Source organism: Oreochromis aureus, linkage group 14, assembly GCF_013358895.1.
Source record: "Oreochromis aureus strain Israel breed Guangdong linkage group 14, ZZ_aureus, whole genome shotgun sequence".
In the NCBI taxonomy this organism is placed as follows: domain Eukaryota; kingdom Metazoa; phylum Chordata; class Actinopteri; order Cichliformes; family Cichlidae; genus Oreochromis; species Oreochromis aureus.
The window spans coordinates 20,897,794-20,920,396 of record NC_052955.1 but is presented as its reverse complement, the minus strand read 5'-3'; the positions used below and the strand labels follow the sequence as shown (position 1 = coordinate 20,920,396).

Here is a 22,603-nt window from a genome sequence, read left to right as displayed (position 1 = left end):
TTAAATAATCTAATTTATTAAATTACACCAAACAAGAGTCAATATCTGAATAAGTTGTTTGGCATTGGCAGGGAAGATTCCTCAAGTTTTGCATGGGCTCAACTCTGCTGCGTGACTGACAAATGCATAAGATATAAGAATACAAGATTTATTGCCTATTAGCATTGTTACAACAAAAAAAGTAATCAACCAAACACAAATTTCCCTACTTTTTATGCTACTTTACTTCCACTAAGCATCACAGTATTGCACAGTATGTAGCCCTTTAAATACCCACTAACACCAGGTTTTTTCTGTCAGTCTTAACACTTTCCCATCATTATCCTTCCCACCTTCTCTGACCTGCCATGCACAGATGTTATGAACTCAGGTGCAGGAACACATGTTACATTCAGCTTTTCTTTCTTTAATCCTGAGAAGGTCAATCCTGAAACTCAGGATGATGGCGTGGTTATAAACATCCTGGTGCTTTCAGTGAGTGTAAGTGGCAATCTCTTTTCCTAGTCACAGTTTAAAGCTCCAAAAGGCTACAGGTTTACTCTATAATTAAACCAGTTCCTGTTTATGAGACGGTTTTCTTGTGAGTTTCACAAAACGTGATCTGACTGCACTTAAAAAAAATGTTTTTGGGTAAACACATCATCTATGAGCTAAAGATACTCAGAGAGCTTCATCGCCTTTGTGATCTGAGTGCCTCTCTGGGCTGGGCTGAGGGTCTGAGTGCTCGTGGTGATCAAAATTGTGGGCAGAGTCATGCTCGTGGTCGTGATGCGACTCCAGTTCGTGGTCGGCGTGCCGTACCTCCTCATCTTTCTCTCTGATGAGCTTTTCCGTCTCGGACTCGGCCACTCCGGGCACCACTGGGATGGGGAAGTCTGTGCCGCTCTCCCGGGTTAACTTACTGCAGAGAGACACACGTTTTGGAAAAACACTTCAGTGAGTAAGTTCACAGAGTTTACTACAAAGTGAGAACACAGACCAATGTAAATAAGCCTGTGATGTCCAATCAGCTGCCGACAAACATTGTTAAGACATCACACCAGACACGTCAGAGCAAACCCATCAAATATGTGAAGGTTACACATTTTTTAATCAAAGTCTCCTTCTCAAAACAACAATATTCTAACATTGTTATAATTCATATCTTCATCTTGATTTTTCTTGTGCCATATTTCTTTCATCTCACTAAAACTTATTTCTCCCGTCCTTCAGCGTGAGCATACTTGCGGTTGCGCTCCTTGACGACCATGCGGGTCATGCTCTGGATGCACTGGGCTCTGTAGTTCTCGTAGTGAGTCTCTCGGGTCACGTCCTTGAGATCTTGCATGTGCGTGCGAACGAGCATGTTCCTCAGCTTCACGAAATCGCAGTGTGCTGGGTTTTCCACTGCAGACCACAGAGTGAGGATCAACTACACACTCAATACTTATACACGTTCACTGTTGTAATGGTACATCTATACAGAAAGCATTTTTGTATGTATGATTTTGAGCTCTTTGTTTAGGGGAACATGTGAGATCAAGGTTACCTTCTACAATACCCCAGGGGTACAGACGGCCTCGCACCCTCTTTCCTTTGGCCTCCACCACGGTGTTACTGCCAATTACTGCAAAGGGGATGCTTTCCTAAAGGGGTCAAGATAAAGATCAGAATATTAAAAGCATGTCATGGTCATAAAGATCACATCTGGCAAAAAAAAACAACAGACCTGTTATATCCCTTTCCTCTTCAATGTCTTCGTCCTTTCTTGTGTAAGACCTTTTTTTCCCCCTTTTTAAACCTGATCTTTACTTAATCCAACAGGAGGTAGAATTCCTCATTTTAAACCCCAAAGTTATTGATTTCATTGTAATCATACTGAAATGACCGTAGCATATGTAGTCGACTGGACCATGAACTTTATGAAGCTTTGCATTAACTTTGCCTAGAGCACTTTGAGTGCAAACATCTATAGGGCATATACAAATATGATATCATTTATATTATATTATAGCGGCTGAGCAGCTGCTGATTATCGACTAAGTTATTGAAATAAGCCACTATGAAAGCGCTTTGTGGAGATAAGAAAACAAAGTTTGGTTAAGCGTCATCATGAGACTCTTTATGAAGCAAAACGTTAAATCTTCTCTATGTAGAATTCGTCATTAATGTTTCAATTTATGTTTAAATGTTTTTAAGATTTTCCTCATGTCACATACTAATATTGCTCAAAATGTGACATCTAACAAATTTGTTACATTATTGCAATTATTGCTGTTCCTGTAAATAAACTAGTATTTAGATCTTTATCATAGTGTTAGAATGAAACGCTGTGTTGACATGATAAATTGAATTACACGTAGTAATAAAATTATTAAAGACGTGTCACATGGTCAAACAAGCGCTGCAGGCCTGGCAAAACCAGCCTGTATGACACAGAAAATATATCCTATACTTACTAAAATTAAAATATATTAAATGTATCATAATTAAGAAGTAATTCTGATTTTCTTGATAGTTATTGTTTATTGAGCAAAGTAAAGACCAGAGTGTTGAGCAGGGGTTTTGCTAGTAGTGATAATTTTTGCTTTTATTTCCACCGACAGTGTGCTTAGCACCACCTTATAATACGGGAAGTGTAGAGGAAGCTGATTCTTCAACACTTAAATGCACCAGGTTCACCACCTATATAGTCTGTTCATTCATTTTAATGTCACTTCTTTAGATTAAAAAAAAATATATAAAATTTGTTTGCAGCACAATTTGTTTTGAATGACAATGATTTGTCTTGACTCTCAGCATTCTGCTTTCAGCTGAGTTTAGTGTACTAAACACAAAAATGTAGATGAAGAAAAGAAAGAAAGGAGATCACTCTGATCACCTTCAGCGCATGGTCTTGTTGCTTGAAATCTTCATCTTCATCTGAGTCGCAGTCGGGGAACTGGTATATCTTTATACCGTACTGCTCAATCTCCTCTCTGATCTGCAAAGACAAAAAAAGAAAAACTGTAGAAAAACATGTCTGATGTCAAAGTGTGAATAATGCTCTCTGTGAGGATACAAGTAAAAAAACACTCTGCGGCGTATTCACAGATTGATTCGTGGGATGAAACATGCAGTTGCCTTGCCTTAATTTTCTTTTTCTTCACTTCACCAGGGGTGAGTGTGTCTGCTTTGGCCAAGACTGGGACAATGTTGACCTTCTCATGGAGAGCCTTCATAAATTCCACATCCAGAGGTCGGAGGCTGGAAGAGATGAGGCAAAACATACCAAGAAAGGATAATGAGACACTTATTATTTATCAGTATTTTTTTTTTTAGATAGGATAGTGTAGAGTAGACAAGAGAGTGGGCATTTTCGAAAAAGGTCAGTCACCTGAACGCAGGCCACTGCAATAAGGACTACAGCTTTCAGCACATGAGGAACACAAACTTTATTTTAGGGGTTCTCTGAGTTTTTATGGCCGGGTCGGTGTTTGTAGGTCGGTGTTTCTTCTGAGAATGATGGTTTGTGCACGTTTATCGTTAACCATTAGTGAGGTTGGAGTTACATTCCTGGGCAAAAAGTTATCAATCAGTGTCAGGAAGGTTTAGTCTGCTAATGATGACTAATTGAAGAAAAATACTTCCCGAGTTACATTCTGGGCTGCCCTATCATGGTTTAACATAAACTGTGGCTGAATGAAATATACAAGCCATGCGCTTTTTCCATGTTGCCTTCACAGGCCACAGAAAACTTCAAAAAGGGCCACCACTGATGATTTACTGTTAGACAAGTTTAAACTGGGGTTTCATTAACTGTTAGATAATTTTTTGCCTATAAACTCCTTTTAGATTTGAAAGCGTTTCATAAATGCTGATGAATTGTTGGCAATCAAAATCAGGCAACAACACATGTACCCGGCAACCCACATCTAGATTTCTCCACTAAGCTTTCCTGCATCACTGTGAAACAGTGAAGTCTTATCTGTAGTTCAAAATTAAAGGAAGTAGGGGTGCTAGGTTATCTCAGAGATTTAGCATGTGACCACATGCCATACAGCTGAAATACATCAGTCTGGGTTGGAGTCCTTCCCCTCCTCTCTCTCCTTTTTCCCCCATTTAATGCTGTACTATCAAATGACGGCAAAAATGTACAACCCCCCCTCCCCCCCAAAAAAACTTGAAGCATAAGATGATGTCTCTGGCTGCATGGCACACTGACTGACCAATCAGTGGCAGCAGACATTTGCTCACCAACAGAGGGAGCCGTTTCTCCATGGCTGTCACGCTGAAAATGCTCCGCAGCATTACTTTAATTTTATGGTATTCTGGCTCCTTGATGAATACAGATCTGGATGTGCACAAATGTGCTGAGAGGTACCACAACAGCACACAGCACAAACAATTGATTAGTGTGAAATCACTGCATCAGATGTAAAGTTATCCGAGGGCAGCTGAGAGCTGCTTTATCTCTGGGAAAGATGCTGGGCATCAACAATTTAAGGGGCTGAACACACTGTGAGTAAACACCGATCCACTAGATATGTGTGGAAGATATCACGTGTGCGCTAAGGACGATGGCTGAGATAAACATGTGATCAGAGATCATGAGGAAAAGTGTAGCTAATGGTCCCATTATCATTTCTGAACATTGCACATGATAATGTGCTGCAGCAGAAACAACTTAATCTTCCATATTTTTAGAAGTAATAATAAAGAGAGGATGAGCAGGCTAAGTTAGCTGCAGCTTTGTCATACCCGTGACCGAAGGGTGAGATGAAATAGAGGCAGCAGTGTACGCGGTTGTCCTGGATGTTCTTGCGATTGAGGCCACTCTCATCCCTGAAGTACTGCTCGAACTGCTGGTCGATGTAGTCAGCCACTGACTTCCAGCTAAAGCAGAAACACACAGGGGCGTTCAGTCTCTGAGGCAAAGTGTAACAGCTGACCGTGTAACTCAGATTCACTCAGGGTTTTCTGATGCGTTAAAGATGTCTGTACCATTCAGTGTTGTTCACAGCGTCCCCAAACCCAGGGGTATCCACAATGGTGAGTTTCAATTTGACACCTTTCTCCTCTATATCCACCGTGTGTTTGGTGATTTCTACCGTTTGTGTGATTCTCTCTGGGATTAAAAAAACAGAAGTAAACAGCCCTCAGCGATTACATAATGTAGTACAGCAAATTTTAAAACAAATAATCACACGCACCTTCTGCATTGAGCAGCTTCCTATCTTTGTACAGATCTGTGAGAAACAGACTGTTGACCAGGGTGGACTTTCCCAGGCCAGATTCACCTTCAAACAAAGAACAACAAAGAAGAAAAGACAGTCTTTTTTAAAACAAACATGGTCTTAAGATCAAATAGCAGCTAATGCTCAAACGAGGATTTACCTGCTACCATGAGCGTGAAGTCAAATCCTTTCTTGACAGACTTGCGGTGCACCTGGTTTGGCAGCGTTGCGAAACCCACGTACTCCTTGTCCTGGTCCTACAAATGCACAAAAAGATAAAAATGCAATAAGGAAACAGAGGCTGCGTACACCATGGTTTCTTTGTTCAAACCTGATATTGGCTTTTTGAAATATTTTGGCATTGTTGTCCCATTTGCAGTATTTCGACGGCAATAACGGCAACAGCACAAAACCAAAAAACAAACAAACAAAACAACAACAAAAAGAACCTCCCAAAAAAGCAATATGCCCACATAAAAAGGCAGATTTGCAACCATGGAAAATACCAATGTATTAATTTTAGACTGTAAAACATGGTATGAAGTGTATCAGCATGTTATAGCACACGGGCTGTGCTGACCCCTCTTTGGGGCTTCCTGACCGTGGCGCCTTGTATTACCTCGTTACTGTCGTATGGGTCAAATCGAACCCAGGGGCTCTTTGGCCTAGAGGGACTGACGGGGGACGGCAAGTCAAACTCCACGCTTCGGCTTTGTGGCAAACCGGAGTCTGAACCTGAATCTGACTGTGCCCTGCCGGCCACGGGGGGCCGCAAATACGACGGCGTGTGGGGGCGGTCATTGCCCTCAGCCTGCCTGTCCGCATCATGAGCCTCGGGGTCATGATGGGGGTGGTGATGGTGCTTGTGATGGTGGTGACCGTGCCCACCATGATGCTGAGGGTCCTGCATAATGTTTTCCACTTCTGAGTCATCTGAATGGCTTGAGGGCTGGAGAGAAGCGAAGGTCGTGGGGGGGCGGGAGGGATGACGAGGCAAACGGGGGGAAAAAAAAATACAGTGGAGGGAAAAGAGGAACGGTAAAGCACCAATGTAGAGGGGGAGGTATGGAGATCCAGAGGGTAGAAAGTTTTAGAAAATCAACTTAAAATTTTATGGTGAGAAATTTAAGACACAGCAACAAAGATATCTTTGATATCTGACAACTCAAAACTGTTAGTACACCCAGCTTAAGACCAGTGGGTAACACATGACATTTCTAAATTAATGTGGATGGGCCTTTAACTATTCATTGGAAACAGGATACATGTTAGGGACTTTACAGCTGGTGCATCACCTTCTATAATAAATGAAGAGAAGTCATGTTAGAGCTGAACACTGCAGCAGAGTTGTTTTATGAAACTAACAATGAATGAGCTCCAATACTGTGTTTATATTTACTCTCCTTTAAGAGTGATCGGTAATATTAAATACAAGGACTGTTTTGGACATCAGGTATTTTACTCTTCATTAAAAATGCAAACTTTAAAAGTGTAAATTTCCTGTAAGAGGACACGCAGTTATAGACTCTAGTTACAGTTACTAAAGTCTCCCTGATAGATAAATAATAGAGTGGAATTCAGCAAGCAACACCGCCACTCAAATTCAGCTGTAGACACACTGTGACACAGTTTTAACTTTAAATTTAGACCCTAAAGAGATAAATTCATTCAAAATCCTTTGGTTAAACGCATAGAAACTACAGACTTTGATGACAGAAATCAGATGAAGATGGGCAGTAACAGAAAAAAATATATATATATTTGGGGGGGGGGGGCTCCTCACTGATACCTGTTCATGGTGATCATGATCATGGTGCCTGCTCTGATTAGGGGAAGCTGGGCAGGAGTCTTGTTCATCTGATGAAGAGGAATGCTCATGGTCACTGTCCTCCATTGCAACTGGGGCTAAAGTGCACTCTGTGATCTTCAATCCGAAGGGCGCATGCGTGTGGTGAGGTTTATTGGGGAAAAGAACAAGAGGGAGGTTGAAGAAGAGGATGGAGAAGGGCCAACAAAGGACCCCGCAGATCCACGCATGAACCACAAGGAGGACATGAGGAGTACAGGTAAGATGGATAAAGACGAGGAGGAAGACGGCAAAAAAATTAAAAAAAAAAAGCTAATGAATAAAAGAACATACCATTTACAGCAGAAATGGTATGATTACAAAGATGAGATGTATGTAATAATATAACAAGGGATTGCATATTAGATATATGCTATAAATAATTATGTATCTGTATACATTTGATTGCAAAATCAAAACAGATATATAGGATGAGCTAAACAGGGGCAGGAATTAATAAGCATTTGCTTCCTCATTATTTTTTTCAAACAGGAAATGGTCAATATTTTCTCACATGATGTCTTTCTTTGATATCATGTTCATTCATTTTTTTTTTTATATATGTTAACTCTCGTTATGTGTTTCGAAATAAAGATTTGATACAGATTCAGGCTTTGTTTACTCCTCTTGATCTGGTGCCATTTTCCTATTCATGCTCCCAGCTACAGTTACTATTGCAAAAGCTAACTACAAGTTTGACAGAAAGTAACTTCTGTGCCAATTTCTTTCCAGTTTAATTTTGATAAAAAAAAAGCTTAGCATGTAATCTTTTTGCTGTTTCCACATGGTTAGGTGCTGCACCTGTGACCTACAGCTCTAATTTGATTGGGATTTAGAGCTTAAGGGCAGAGGAAACAGTGATAGTTTCACTGATTGGGAAATCGGTGACCTGCTTTCCTGATGCACAACCAAAGCCCTAAGATCAATGTCCAGCATGATGGGTCTGTGTCCTACATAAAATAAAGTGTCAATCATCAACATTTTGCTTTGGACTACAAATCCACAGAAGTGCATCAAACAGACTCCCACTACTTTTTTTTTTGCTTGAATATGAAAAAAAATCTTCAAAGCATCTTTTAGATGTATCATCTGGAATATCACACTAAAACAACTCAAGTGACTACAGGAATAAAAATCAAAGAGCAAACTAATTATCAAACATATTCTCAGTAAAGTGGATAAAAGCACATTCACCCGTTCTCACCTCCTTTCTTTCGATGCCTCACCTGTGTCTAAAACCCTCTTCCTTTTACTTCTTTGTAAACTGCTCCTCGTACAAAGTCCAGCAGGAATCGGAAAGCAAAGAGCAGCGGCTCCAGCATTTATACAACTCCACACTAAAGGACACAGCGCCCTTCAGCTCCATTGAGCTGGTCGGCACCCCGGGGAGCTGATCAGTGGCATTGATGAGGTGCACGTCAGCACTCACAGGCCACACCAACCCAGACATAGACTACATCCATCAAATCTACTTAACTTTGGGGCTGCACAGCTCCATGTCATGCACAATTATACACAAACTGTGAGTTTGACACCTTCTGCTGTTTCACCGTTTTGTCTGACAATTCACACTGACACCAACAAACAGCCTAATCTGATGAGTTGAACCTGATAACAAGGCAAAAACATAAGGAAACACTGATGGCAGCATTAGAGCATAAAACATCATGCTGCTTTGTCACTGTGTTGTACAGTGTGTGGACTGATGTTAGAACATGAAGACAAATACTGTGCATATTTTGCAGGGCCCATTCTTAACCTTTGCCACTCACAGCTAATGTCTGTACTCCATAACCCTACAATGACAGTTCCTGTGACAATAACATATGTCAAGAGCAGAAGTATCCTCACAAAAGACTTAGAAACTGCTCAGGGTTTGCAGTGTGACATCAAATTCAATTCTAATAATGATCTGTTCAGCCAGAGGGGATCTAAGGCTAAATTTCCTCTCATTCTGTTTGGGAGCTCGAGTACTGAAGGAGGTGACTAAAGTCAGATATTTAGGTTACATCATCAGGAACAATCACTGTGATGATAATTAGAGCCTGACTGCTATTGATACCAAAACCAATCTCCACATTTGGTGATTTAAAAACAGGATAAACTCGTATACTGATGTGCAATGCTGATATACTACCCCAAATGTGTATATTGTACAGCTGGTGTTAAAATCGGTCCTAGTGGTGTATTTAGACTAAAACTAAAATGAAAAAGAATAATGACTTTAACTAAAAGCCCTACAAGTCTCTGTCTAGAGAAAAGGCTACTTAGAGGTAGGACTGTAGAACTATACGACATCCACAGCCACAGATATACTCTGTACATATTCAAAGAGACATCAGGGCCTCAAATGCTCTTCTTTCTTTCACTTAAAAATTTCAGAATGCAGAAAATGACTGACTTAAAGGACAGCTTGGAATAAAGAGTATCACAAAGGTAACCACCAAATGTTTCCACCAGGTCACATGAGGTGAAGCCGAGCTGCTTACTGCCTCATTATAAACATAACTGCCGGCTATGCTGATGAATTCAGTAATTAAGCTAACAAATGAATTAATTATAAACTATTTATCTGCCAAGGCACTTGTCTTCACGTACCACATTAAGCATTTAGGAGAACTCCTCATTTATAAGCAAATTTATGCAGCAACTTGCTCCCAGTTTCAAACTCTGCAGTTTGCATCGTCTTTACAGGAGACATCATCGTGTCTGGGAATCACACAGTTATTGTACACATTTCCTATTCCTTTTCTGTTGTATGCACATATTTCAGAAACTTACATGTTACCTTTTTGTGTAGTGTGTCTGTGTCTTCATTCCTTTCTACTTTTGTAGCATTCCTGAAGTTGACCCCAACTTCAGACTTTGGTTACAGATTTCTTCTCTAAGCCAAAAATACTCTCAGTTTACTCCATCTTTAAAAGCAGCTGAGATAGCAGGCATTACTGAATGCAGGTAGGGGATTCGTCTTCCTCTAAGCACTAAAGCAGCTTTGTACAGCAAACTGATGAGGTTCAAACAGGTTCAAATTCTTTCTCTCACACCAAAGCAGCCATCAGGCCATTGCTCTGCTGTGTTCTCGGCCCTGATATTTAAGAATTTAGAGCTGAAAAGGTCTTAAGAAAGGAATGCCACAGGAAATTGTGTTTTTTTCATTTTTTAATATACCTAAGGAAACATTAATTTTCTCTTTTAGTCAGCTGGAAGAAAAAACAGCAGATTAACACAGCTCAGACTATAAGTCAAGAACAATTACAACTATTCTGTGTTCCTAGTATGCATAAAGTAGGAAAAGGGATACTGGGGAATTATTAAAGCAGAGTTCAACATAGGCGAGACATTTAGGCTGATTTTACTGCAGTTCCATTTTCCACATGCAAACATTTCCACTAACTTTAAAAAAACATTCAAGTATCTCCTGACACATTGATCTTGGGCTTAAATATATTTCCACTAAAATGCACTTCAGCGTAACTTGCTCAGCGCCATCTTTCCAATTCAGTCCAGGTGGAAAGCAAAACCCCTAAACCTGCACTTTAATGGTTACTGTGAACAGGCTGAACAATTCAAATATGAGCAAATGTTCTGAGATCAGCAAAAGCTCCTTTTAACAAGACTTAACATCATATATTTCTTAAAGCTGGCTTCTCCAAGCCAAAAGAAAGTCAATTTCCAGCCCCGAGCCAATAGAAAATGAAAGTCAGGCTATTGTGTGTCATGCAGATAAATCAATATGCTAATGAAACACATGATTGACTAGGTATAGAAAGATTAGTGCTGCTCTGATGAGCAATACAAACACAGAAAACCCATACAACTTACACAGCTCTAGATTTAAAGTTTAGAAAGAGACCCCAACAAAAAAAAAAAAAAAAAAAAAAGTCCCCAATCTTGTGTAAGATTTACAGAAGTGTCCCCCTAATCCCGATTTCTCCAATATTAAATGATGACGTGAAAACAATCTTCTTTAACTAGAATGAAACCTGATGGGCTTTGACATCTATGTCACATTTTTCCATTTTAGTACCACACAGTCTCCCACTGGAATGACTCTCCACTGAGACCTGAACCAATTATAATTTCCATAACTGGCTCAGGGTTAGTTCATCGAGAAAATAAGCAACCAATCGCTAGAGAATCCATGCAGAGTTTGACGAGAGACAAAACAGAATAGATAAACTGCCAACTGGGTGAAACCATGGTGTAGCTGGTTCTGATCCAAAGTGGTACCATGAGGATCGGAAGCACAAAACCCCAGCTGGAAATCAGGAACACCAAGGCCCAAGAAGTAGTGCCAAACAGGCCTTCATAACACAACAGTCCATATGGCTTTTGAGACTTCCTCACATTATTCAAAAATGCTTTAAAGACTTCCTCACATTACTCAAAAACATTAATCTACATTTTCTACATAGCAAAACAAAGGAGGGAGGGAAAATTAATCACTGGTATGTGGACACAAACATTTTGCCTCTGGAACGGACATATTTTACTTTGTCAACAGCTGCGTCTTTGTCATTTCCTGCAACACTGATAAAAATGCACTTATGATGTTCGCCTGAAACGCCCTGTTTGCCGTGTGAAATTAGTAAGAAGTGGGGTTAAAGTAACAATTTCAGCTCTTTGTTGCATATACAGTCCACAAAGATGGATTCAATAATTTTAATGATATTTAATAAGCAGTCTAAGAGGCAAGTGGTAGGTTTCTGCACAGCTACTGAGATGAATAGTACTAGCCTTTGATGTTTTTTCCAGTCCTTTATCAAGACCGCTGTTGGAAAAACAACCTCTTGAGTATGTGTGGCATTTATTACGATGGGAGTAAAATCTTTATGCTAAGCGGTGCAGTCCCTGAGAAACAATTGGAGGACATGAAACCTAGCCAAACACAAACAAGTTGTGCGGCTGACTGTGCTGCTTTGTTACTTTTGGATCAGGATGGTGGGTTTGGCTGGCACAGCACTGATGGACGGTGATATGTTGCATTAAATGCTGCTCTCAGGGGAAAAGCCCTCTTCAAATGTACGACATGGGAAATGCAATCAGAAGCTGCCAAAAGTCATAAAGAAGCCGTGCAGCACGTTGTTGTTCACCGTCCGTGATGAAAGCACATTTCAACTAGGTAGGAAATGCAGTTGACAGAGTCGTATATAATCCAGCTACAATAATTACTGCACTATTATTCACTTCATGCTAAATCATTTTTGCTTGACATGAGGTGCCATGGTTGGCACGAATTCTCTCTCTACTGTATGCTGGTAGACAGAGCATTATTATTATTATTTCATACACACTGTGTTGATATTATGCTCCTCCTAGATTTTAGTGTTTCCACAATTCAATACAAGACACTATTTATATAGCACCAACTCACAACAAAAGTCACCTCAAGGTGCTTTTACGCAGTCAGATGAGAGAAAAAACCCAACAATAAGACAATCCACTTTGAGCAACCACTTGACAACAGTGGGGAGGAAGAACTCCCTTTTAACAGGAAAAAAACCCTCTAAGAGAACCAGATTCTGGGAGGGGTAGCCATCTATTCTGATGAGTTGGGGTGGAGAAAAAGAGTAGACAGAAAAGGAAAGCATAGAGAGCTATTACAGACAAACAGAAACTATGGCTACGTTCACACTGCAGGCGAAAGCGCATCAAATCCGATTTTTTTTGACCCTATGCGACCCATATCCGATCATGGTATGACAGTGTGAACGGCACAAATCCGATATTTTCAAATCCGATCTGGGTCACTTTCGTATGTGGTACTGAATCCGATACATATCTGATGTTTTAGAAAGCGACTGCTGTTTGAACGGTCATGTCGCATTAAATCCGTCTTTTACGTCACTGACACAAGACAGACGCCAATTATCAGCGCCAGAGAAGCGCCCGAGAAGACATCGCGAACGCTTCCTGTGTAGACGTCAGTGAAACTGTTGGGAAGACAACGTTGGAGAAACGTGAACATTTTATTTGTACTGTATAATCTGCAGATTCTGACAGAAATCTGCAACTATCCTTTGAAGCACCGCTCCTCTAAAACAGCAATAAGGATAATTATTAGGTTATTTACATTATTATGTAAATAACAAAATAACTTAAAGCAAAAGTTGGGAAACGTAAAGTCCGAAGTCTTTATATTAAGGGCCATCAGTCAAACAATATTGTTTGGCTCTGGGTCTAAACAGAGCGAGTTGTGTGTGACGTCTTCTTTTGCGCATGCGGGCCGCTTTGATCGTTCACACTAGAGCGCGTTTGCTGTCGCATTTTATTTGTAGTGTGAACAAACAGACAAAAAAAATCGGATTTGATCAAAAAATCAGAATTGAGCATTAAGACCTGCAGTGTGAACGTAGCCTATGTGAGAGAGTAGAAAAAATTAATGACAAACAGCAGTAAAACAAGAGAGTGGAGTGGGTCGCCTACCAATCGGAATCAGTGGATTGCCTCCCCAGCTACTCCCATGTGAAAGTATCCTTGAGTAGTGCGAGTTCGAATGTTAGATACAGCACATGCATGAATGCTTGTGTGATTGGGCAAATGAGGCTTATAGTAAAGAGTTCTTGGAGTTCAGCTGCAGCACAAAAGCTGAACATAAGTACCACGACATTTCACATGTTAGAGTGGAGAAGAAGTGCTCACTGCCATCATGGGAAGTTCCATCAGCTGCCTAGGCCTTAATAGTTGTCATCACAAGAAGTGATCCACTAGTCGCACATTGCTTTGTCACGGACACCTCAGTTACCTAGGTGACCCTGTGTGGTTTCCTTTGCTCTTACTGGTAGTTGCTTCAATTTATAGCCCTAGAGTTGCAAGTGGTGATTTCACCCATCATCGCTTCAATGTCACTGACTTTCTACAGGGGTGTCTAAAAGGGGAGTGATTCAATCGTCACTTTTCAGCTGACAGTTTATCAGTAGTGGACGTTCCAGGGTCAGGTTAGCTAGGTAACCCTGGGTATTTACTACCCAGTAATATCAATCACCAGTATTGTTCTTTTTTACTATCAGTTGTTTCAATCGCTCGCCTAGAGCTTCCTGTGTGAATGCCCCTTCGAGAGCTATGGGATATCTCTGGATTATCTGATACAACCCTAACCATTAGTGTTATCAAAAAGGAAAGTTTAAAGTCTAACCTTAAAAATAGAGAGAGTGTCTGTCTCCAAAAGCCAAACTGGGAGAGAGAGTTGAAGGCTGTGTCTCCCAGTCTACTTTTAGAAACTCTAGGAACAACAAATAAGCCTGCAGTGTGAAAGTGAAGTGGTCTACTGGGACAATATGATAGTTTGTGACATCCGAAAGATCTCACAGAGCCTGATCATTCAGGACTATCCCTGTGAGATGAAGGATTTATATTCAGTGAAAAGCAGCCAGTACGAGAAAACCTCTATTTCGGATGAGCTGAAGGCTTTTCAGGGAGCTTTTAGCTGTTCATTAGGTAATAATGAATTAAAATACTCCCGCCTAGAAGTAACAAACTTGTGGACTAGCTTTTCAGCATCACTCAGGAGACAGGATGTTTATAGTTTTGGCAGTATTGTGCAGATAAAAGGAGGCAGTCAGACATTTGTTTAAGGTGCCGGTTGAAGGAGATATCCTCGTCAAAGAACGACTCCAAGAAAAATGAGATGTCATGAATATAAAAGCTGCATTTATACTAATAAAGCATGATTACAAATGCTTTCACAGCATTAACAACACTGTGTGTATTCCTCTTTACAATCTTAATGTTGTGGAATAGAGAGGCTGAATCCCAGTAAGGTTTCCCCTTGTGATGAGGCCAGTAGCAGGTGGTGAAGGGAGCCATGTGTGTGCCGTGTGAATGCTGTGGTTGTTTGGATAGTTATAGCGGCGCTCTGTGTGAAGCTGGCTCAGTTCAGAGAGAGAGAGAGAGGGACAGAAATAGTCCAACTCACCACACTCTCCCACAGCTATAGAGCTCATACAAATGTTCACATGACCACAAATATTCACTGCTACACAAAAAAAAAATCTGTTTTTTTTTTTTTTTTAGCATTTCCTACTCCAAGTCAAAAGAATACAAAAAGATAGCAGCACCCTAATCAGGTGTTTCCTCTTCCTCAAATGTATTTCTGTCAGAGTAAAGCATCAGGAAACGACGTCTTCCTCCATCTGAGACTCGCTTACAAACACGCTCAGTGCATTAATCCATCACATCTGATCAATGCATGTGTCAATCAGGGTTAGTGTTTTAACTTGTTAGAGATGGGCAGCAAGGAAAAGTAAAAACCAAACAGATACTCCCAGCAGCTTAGCATAAAACCATCATTAGCTGAGAAAAAGAACAAGCCTGGTCACATGCATTCATGTGAACAGTCCAGCTCCCACGTGGTTTCATGAGGATAATCTGAATGCGGCCAAATTCAAACACATGTACAGGGAGAACCTGCAACCACATGTAGGAAACTCAAAAGAAAAAACAAAACACCAAGACTGAGTCACAAGCACCCGCTAAGTGCAGGGTCAGCAAGAAGGAAAGCAGCAAACACATACCTCTCCATCACTGTTTGCTTCTGAATTTGCTGCCATATTATATCTTCAGTACCAGTGGTATTCCTTGAGGCTCACAGCTGAAATTGCACAGAAACCAGTGAAGAGATGTCACTTAGTTTCTGGGCCCCCACTCGCGTTACATAAGTGCATCAACTTTCCCTCCAATCAGATGGCATTCAAAGTCCCTCCTGCACATCTCCAACATCTTTATCAAACAGGTAAACCTTCGATCTCTGCCTTCTCTGCATCTGGAGCTTTCTCCAGAGCTCCACCTAGCTCTCCCCCTTTCTGACCAATCTGCAGCTGTTATGCAGATGAGCAGCAGCAATGGAGCTTGTGTGTGTGCGCACCTCTGTCCTGCCTTGAGAAGAAGCACTTGTTCTGCAGGGAGACCACAGACACTGGCCCTGCAAGCCTTGCAACAAGCAACTCATGCCCTCATTCCTAAAGCCACAACACGCGTGAGGTTAACACATAACACACACACACACACACACACACACACACATGAAATATCTGTCGCCAACAGAAAACACGTGAGAAATAATTCTGTGAATAATTCAAACTATCACCGGGAGAATCTGGTTTTGCAAGAACTTGGGATGAAGCATCAGAAGATAACAGCACTGTGCAGTTAAATTCTTACAATGGCCTTTACATCCAGTCCAGACCTCCCAGCTGGCAGTACCAGGACCAGAGCGGCACGAGGAGAAAGAGAGAGTGTGTCCATGAGGGGGAGGAGAGGTAGTGTGTGGCCTACATGCTACAAATAATCTTTTTTATCTAATACACACTTAGTCTCCCCCACCCCACACACACACACACACACACACACACACACACACACTTACTTAAGTGGACCACAGCTCAAAGCTTTTCCATTAATCTCAGAGATTCACTGTGTTTTGCACAGTCTTACAATACTCACTTATTCTTAAAGGATTTTGGGATTACCAAGTTGGGTTTTGAACAAGGGTGAATGAACTCATAAGTGTTCTGTGGGTTTTTTAATTTAAACCATCAAGCTAAAAACCAGTGGGGAAAAAAAGCACAATATATGTGATCTAACAGCATGTGACAGTAACGAAACATAACCGGCAACAAAAAAAAAAGAAAGAAAAATATAAAAGCTCAGCTTGCGTCTGGGCTGAGATCTAATCTTCAGCTTTTTAGGGGAGAACAAAAACAGGAGCAGAATTCAGCTGAGAGTCCATTTTCTGCCTATGGGAGGAAGAGCTAAACGTAACACGATCCCAATCTTAATAGCTTTCGATGCAAGTGTGCCAACTTATACAGTCGTAATAACTACCATAAGCACAAGCAACGCAAATAGAATCAGGTCAACAGACGTGCCAGTCTAAGAAACCACACAGTAGGCAAATCTCACTTAAACATCCATTAAATGTGACACATGCTCAGGACTGGCCTGGATGAGAAACACAGGCTTATAGACAGGAGATATTACTTCCTGTAAGAAAAGATAGTGTCTGGGGAGACGACTGCTGGCTTGCTTTAATCCTCTCTGGCTGCATCACATCATGAGGGTGATTATCGTGGACTGTCTGAAAGGGCTGACTGTGCCCAAGGGACCGACAGCTTTAGATATAGTACAAACACATGCACATGCACGTACCTGTATGATGGACTACACACACACACATGCTCGAGTCAAACAGCACAGTCTACAGTGCTGTGAGGACCACACTGCCCCTCATAATTAAAATGTCTCCCTGTACATGTTAACACTGCAGGGTCGTTGGCTCGGGGCCAGCAGGGCTGGAATGAGTTTCTTGATAAAACTATTTGGTCCAGTAAGCTACACCATATTTTATTATCTCAAAATGTCAAAGACAGAGCCAATGCATCAGTCTGCTCAACAAATTATCATCTCTATGACTTTGTGTTGCATGTATGTGCTGAATTTCTCTCACACAGAGAATGCAGTGTGGGACGGTGGAGGGAGGGCAGTGCCACCTGCTGCTCATGACTGGAAACGGCTTGATAGGAGTTAATGGGTGTCACGGATGGTACTGTAAGTGTAGTATGTACATGGATCATGGGGCTTTTCCACAGCAGAAATTGTGACTTTCAAAAGCAGGGAAGGCACGGAGGTTAAAAAGGTCTATTCAAAGTACCAGAGGCATTAAAATAAAGTAGATTAACCAAATAAAGCCAGCTGTGAGGCATGGAAAGAGTTTTTTTTTTGTTTTTAATAGAAAATATAAGGAAATAAAAACAAAAAAACTTAAAAACAGGCACGTCAAAAATCATTCGTGAGCAGTCTTTCAGCAGGTCATCTCATGGCCAAACGTCAAAAAGTCCCGAAAAAGCAATCTGCATGCTCGTACTCATGAACGCACTGTTGTTTGTTAGCGGGGACCTAGCTGTCATACACTCCCTGGACAGGTTGCAATCTGTTGCAGGACTAACACACAGAGACAGACAACCATTCACGCTCATGATAATTCATGGCATATTTTAAAATATCGCAATAAAAATGACAGAAATAATCCAGGTATGACCAACTGTGGTCTTTTTCATAAGTGGCGACATGATTCATGACACCACCGTTGACTTTTTTTGTCTTTTAAAAAGAAGAAAATATATACATTTCATCGCCTTGGACACAAATCAGTGCACATTTGAGTGGATAGATGAAAATGATGAGAATAATGAAAAACTGTTTCCAAGAAACACAAATCAGTGGATTAAAAGACTGTGTAGCAGCTTCATTTAATGGCATTTGGGCAAGATTTTGTAAACATATACTGCACAAACGAGCCCCGAACTTGAGACAAACAGTCCTGCCTTTGGCTGTAGCAGAGTACTTCGTGCATGCAAAGCAAGGAAAGAATGGAAACCTGTGTTTTTAGACGCAGACAGGAAACATGCAGCACAAAACTTGGAACTTGATATAGAAATTCGCCTGAGTTTCCCTAAAAGAAACTGGATAAAAAGTCCTAACAGTAGCACAGTAACACGCAATACATTCTGACACCCTTTGAAGCAGATATCCAGCATCTATGCAGGAACATAAATATTATTCCACAACAGGGATCAACAAGGACACGCTAGATTTGCTGAACTTCGACTTCCTACACTTCCTCCTCCATTCAGTTAAGGATCTTTATCTGACACAGAGACATTCCTGTTGGAAAAGAGCTAAAGCATTTTTCTCACTTTGTTTTTCTCACCCCCCCCCCCTTAAAAGAGGCAAGGTGCAACAAAGGCTCATGAAGGGGGGAGGGAGGTGGAGATTTCTCTTGGGTGACATTACAGGAATTCCATTGTTACATTCAATCTAAATCGCAGCATTCATCTGAAGGGTTACACCACTTTGGGATGGACTCAGCCGGCATCTCTGCTCGCTCACAGCAGTTCGGCCTGCAGAGAGCGCGATTTCCAGCTGGTGCAAAATCTGTCTCAGGATCAAGATGTCTCAATATCTCAGTTTTATTCTTTTCCCCCCCATTTCGCTTATTTCCCGGGAGAGAGCTACACAACAACTGCACAAAGAACCAGAGGGGGGGAAACGGCATTAAATAAGAGCAATTACAGTCATATAAAATGTAGTCTCAATTGCAGGGTATTTGACCAGGTCTGTTTGTAATCTTTTCTAACAGCTTGAAGAGACTGAACTGCATCATTAGCATCAGTGTAGATGCTACAGTATAATGTAATCTGGTTAAACGGAGAAAGAATCGGTACAAATATCAAGCAGATTTACAGCTTATCAAAATTAGCTACATACAAAAAGGCTAAAGCTATACTTCACTTCAAAGAACAACAAAAGGGCCTGCTTTCCCCTGAACTGAGTAATTATACTTTTTTTTTTTTAACTACCTTTGGCAGAAAACTGTACATTCTAATGAGCTGCACTGTTTATTCTTAGTATTATTTCAAATGAGGGCATGGAAAGGAGAAGTCACAATGCAAACTGCATGACTTGAGTCCAGCGTGTTGTTTATTTTAACTGGTGTGGAGAAAAACACCTGTGAAATAAAAGGTGGCAATAAACAAAAACAAAAAATAAAACAAAAACAAACAAACAAACAAAAAAGGGCCAACATCTGCCGGGTGGTGAACTCTGTGTGCCCTGGAGAAAGGAAGCTGGTGGGTTTGTTGTGCGGCCTCGCTTGTGCTGCACTGAATTCCAGCCCGTCTAGCTCCCACATTACACGAACACAAAAACCACCTTGTGTGATTTTTGGCTCCTGCTGGGTCTTATCACAACGCTACCGGAGTCTGGAGTCAGAGCCGCAGATCTGCTGAAACACTGTTGGCATTGTGTCTAGGACAGATTCAATAAGAGAAATTGCATCAGTGTCTGGACTGGGTTCCCAGCCTTCCCAAAGGTGGAAATCAAATGGAAACACCAAGTAGCTTAACTATTCCCAGACTCATTACTTTTTTAGTAGAAACCCCGGAGCAGGCAGTGCTGGAGGTTGACTATTCATTACATCATGTGCAGTATGAATAAAACAGTTAAGAGACTGAAGTGTAACTGTGCACTACAGGCAAAATGCTTTCCCAGGAAATAATCTGTGGTTCACTTTAACAGCTTGCTCTTTTACTGCTAAGTTAAATTATGCTTATAGTTTGTAGAATTTTAGCTTGTTTTCACAAAGTTTTGTTGAAAGTCAAAACGTATAACTCAAACCAGCAGCCACTGGTGGATAGTAAACACCGAGGTAGGAGCAAATTTTATTTTCGAGTCCCAAGAAAGTAAAGTGTAATTGATTTGAAACAATCATTTGCTTTAACTGACCTTTATGAAGATACATTACTGTGGAAAAGTCTCAGGCCACAAGTCAAATGGTCTTGAGCAATAGTTCTGCAGACTTTCTGAAATTCTTAACATTTTACTTTGAACGCTGACTGCGCTTTCACTAGTTTTCAGTCCAGTCCTTGTACCTGACCCTTGTACCTGTTCCCACATGCAAAGATCCAATTTGAAATTTGTAACTTTAGACACTTTGTTACTAGCAGCCTGTCACACAATCACATATGAAATAAATGGGAACACGTTATCAAAAACAGCACAGTTTGCCTGGCATAAAATAGTATTTTTGCACCAACAAGGTGATTCCCAAAGCACTATTAGCCAAAACCTTAGCATGTCTCAGCAGATGTGCAATGTTAAAAAAAAGAAAGAAAAAAAAAAAAAGAAGAGGAAACTAGACAGCTGTCTAGAACAGATGAACAGAAAAATGATCCATCAGCTGTTCAGCAAGGCCTCATCAGAAATGAACTTGGTGGAAATATGGCTATCAAGAACTCATTCTTAAGGAATTGAAACAGACAGAAAAAACTAAGGTTAGCCAAATTCCAGAAGAACGGGACTTAAAAATCAGTGACAACAAGTCTGATGGAGTCACGAATCCAAATGTTTTTGTTCAAATTGTTTTCAACAGGTACAGAGGAGGTCAGGAAAGAGGTACATCTGTAAAACATGGTGGAGGCTCTGTCATGGTTTCGAGCTGCATTTCAGTCACTGGTGTTGGGAATCTTGTCAGAATTGATGAAATTATGAATGCTGAAGTAAGTAAGTAAGTACCTACCTACCTACCTACATGTATGCATGCAGTTATATACTATGGTCTTAGGTCTGCCATTAGGTAATTTATGGTGAGCTGACTAGTAAAATTTTGTTGGTCAGCAAATAACGATATTGCAAAAAACTTTCAAACTACGGTGCCAATGTCACAAATTCAGCTTTGCAGTAGTACAGTCCTCATACATTCATTACACATTTATTCACACCAACACTATACAGAACCACAGTGCTTTGTTCAAGTGAGAAAATTTTTAAAAGTGTTATCAAGCAGACACAATCTGGGTATATGAGAGAATCCAAAGAAAGCACTACTTTAGAAACCCTATCCTGGAAATATCCTTTGGTTTGTAGACCTTTTTGGACTTACTCAGGAGATAAATATACTATAACTTAATTTTTTTTTTATCTCAAAATAGAGCAGCTTATGGCGTTCAATAGTGCAAAGTTACCTTGATTTTCTTTCCAGCTGTTCTGAGCTTCCTGAGGTCTTCTCCCTGCTGACTGAGCTGTTTGTCTTATACAGCAAAGATCATTATGCTCCTATAACAGGACTGATTGACAAGCTGAACCTGTGATTGATACTCCAGACACTCCACATGAGGCATGATAGGATTAAGAAGCTGCCAGCATATAAAGCAGCTCATCTCTGTTCTGTGATTGATCTTTAAAGTTTTAAGATAAAAATTACCTCCTCATTCAAGCTAAAAGCTGTTATAAAACTGCAGAGTCATGCTGGAAATCACGGTGGTTACATCTGAGCTTCGCCTTTGAAACAGCCAATCAGATGGAACTGATTTCTAATCATCTAAGCAGTCTAATAAGCAGTGTGTCTGTAAAAACTTAGATTTATGTTTAGATAAGGTCAGAATAACAGTAAGATAAGATGATTTCTGCTGATTTGCACTATGAATTCACATGTGTGTCAATCCACAACTTGTACCCTCACCAGATGGCATCGGTGGCTCGGGTGGTGCCCGACTTGCCTGGGCTCCAACATGAACTACACATAATTGTCCCCTTCCTCCTTCTCTTTCCATCTGTTCTCATTCTCACAGATGTAATCCGCTTCTCTAATCTTGATGCCCAAACACACCAAGAACCACAAAAAACATGCAAACCTCAACACGAACGGGTCAACTTGCCAACTGACTCATCTGTGACGCCAGAGATGGAGCTCAAACATACGTTGTGCTGACTAACGAGCATTTAAACCTTCACAGGAAACTCACACTTCACTGGCACGTACTTTTTTAACCTCTTGTTTACAGATGTCGGTCTTGTCAGCAGCACGGCTGCCAGCCAGGAGCACACAGATGAAAAGAGCCACTACTGTACATCCATGTGATCTCAGTATCAACACTACAGTGAACACATCAATCTGAAGACATGCACATTATTAAAAGCACAGTTCTCACAGTAAAAGCTCCTTACTGGGTTCAGAGGACACTGTCAATGTCAACAACAGATTACCAGGAGCTCTGAGACAGAGGGG

The 22,603-nt window shown here is 40.8% G+C and overlaps 1 protein-coding gene across 2 annotated transcripts in view; it reads right to left on the bottom strand.

The window, feature by feature from the left end:
* sept4b (septin 4b) overlaps positions 1–22,603 on the bottom strand; it is a 49,790-nt gene that overhangs the window by 3,281 nt on the left and 23,906 nt on the right. Inside the window, exons 1-10 of one of the 2 annotated variants that reach the window (XM_039622858.1) lie at positions 15,555–15,801; positions 5,356–5,452; positions 5,172–5,258; positions 4,963–5,086; positions 4,720–4,854; positions 3,108–3,225; positions 2,861–2,962; positions 1,529–1,625; positions 1,224–1,386; positions 802–901 (exon numbers count right to left, since the gene is read on the bottom strand). In XM_039622858.1, the coding sequence (XP_039478792.1) occupies positions 802–901; positions 1,224–1,386; positions 1,529–1,625; positions 2,861–2,962; positions 3,108–3,225; positions 4,720–4,854; positions 4,963–5,086; positions 5,172–5,258; positions 5,356–5,452; positions 15,555–15,590 (1,059 nt within the window). In that variant the 5' untranslated portion in view covers positions 15,591–15,801. Of the gene's footprint in view, positions 1–801; positions 902–1,223; positions 1,387–1,528; positions 1,626–2,860; positions 2,963–3,107; positions 3,226–4,719; positions 4,855–4,962; positions 5,087–5,171; positions 5,259–5,355; positions 5,453–15,554; positions 15,802–22,603 lie in introns of those variants that run through there. The other variant, XM_031733138.2, reaches the window with a different exon arrangement.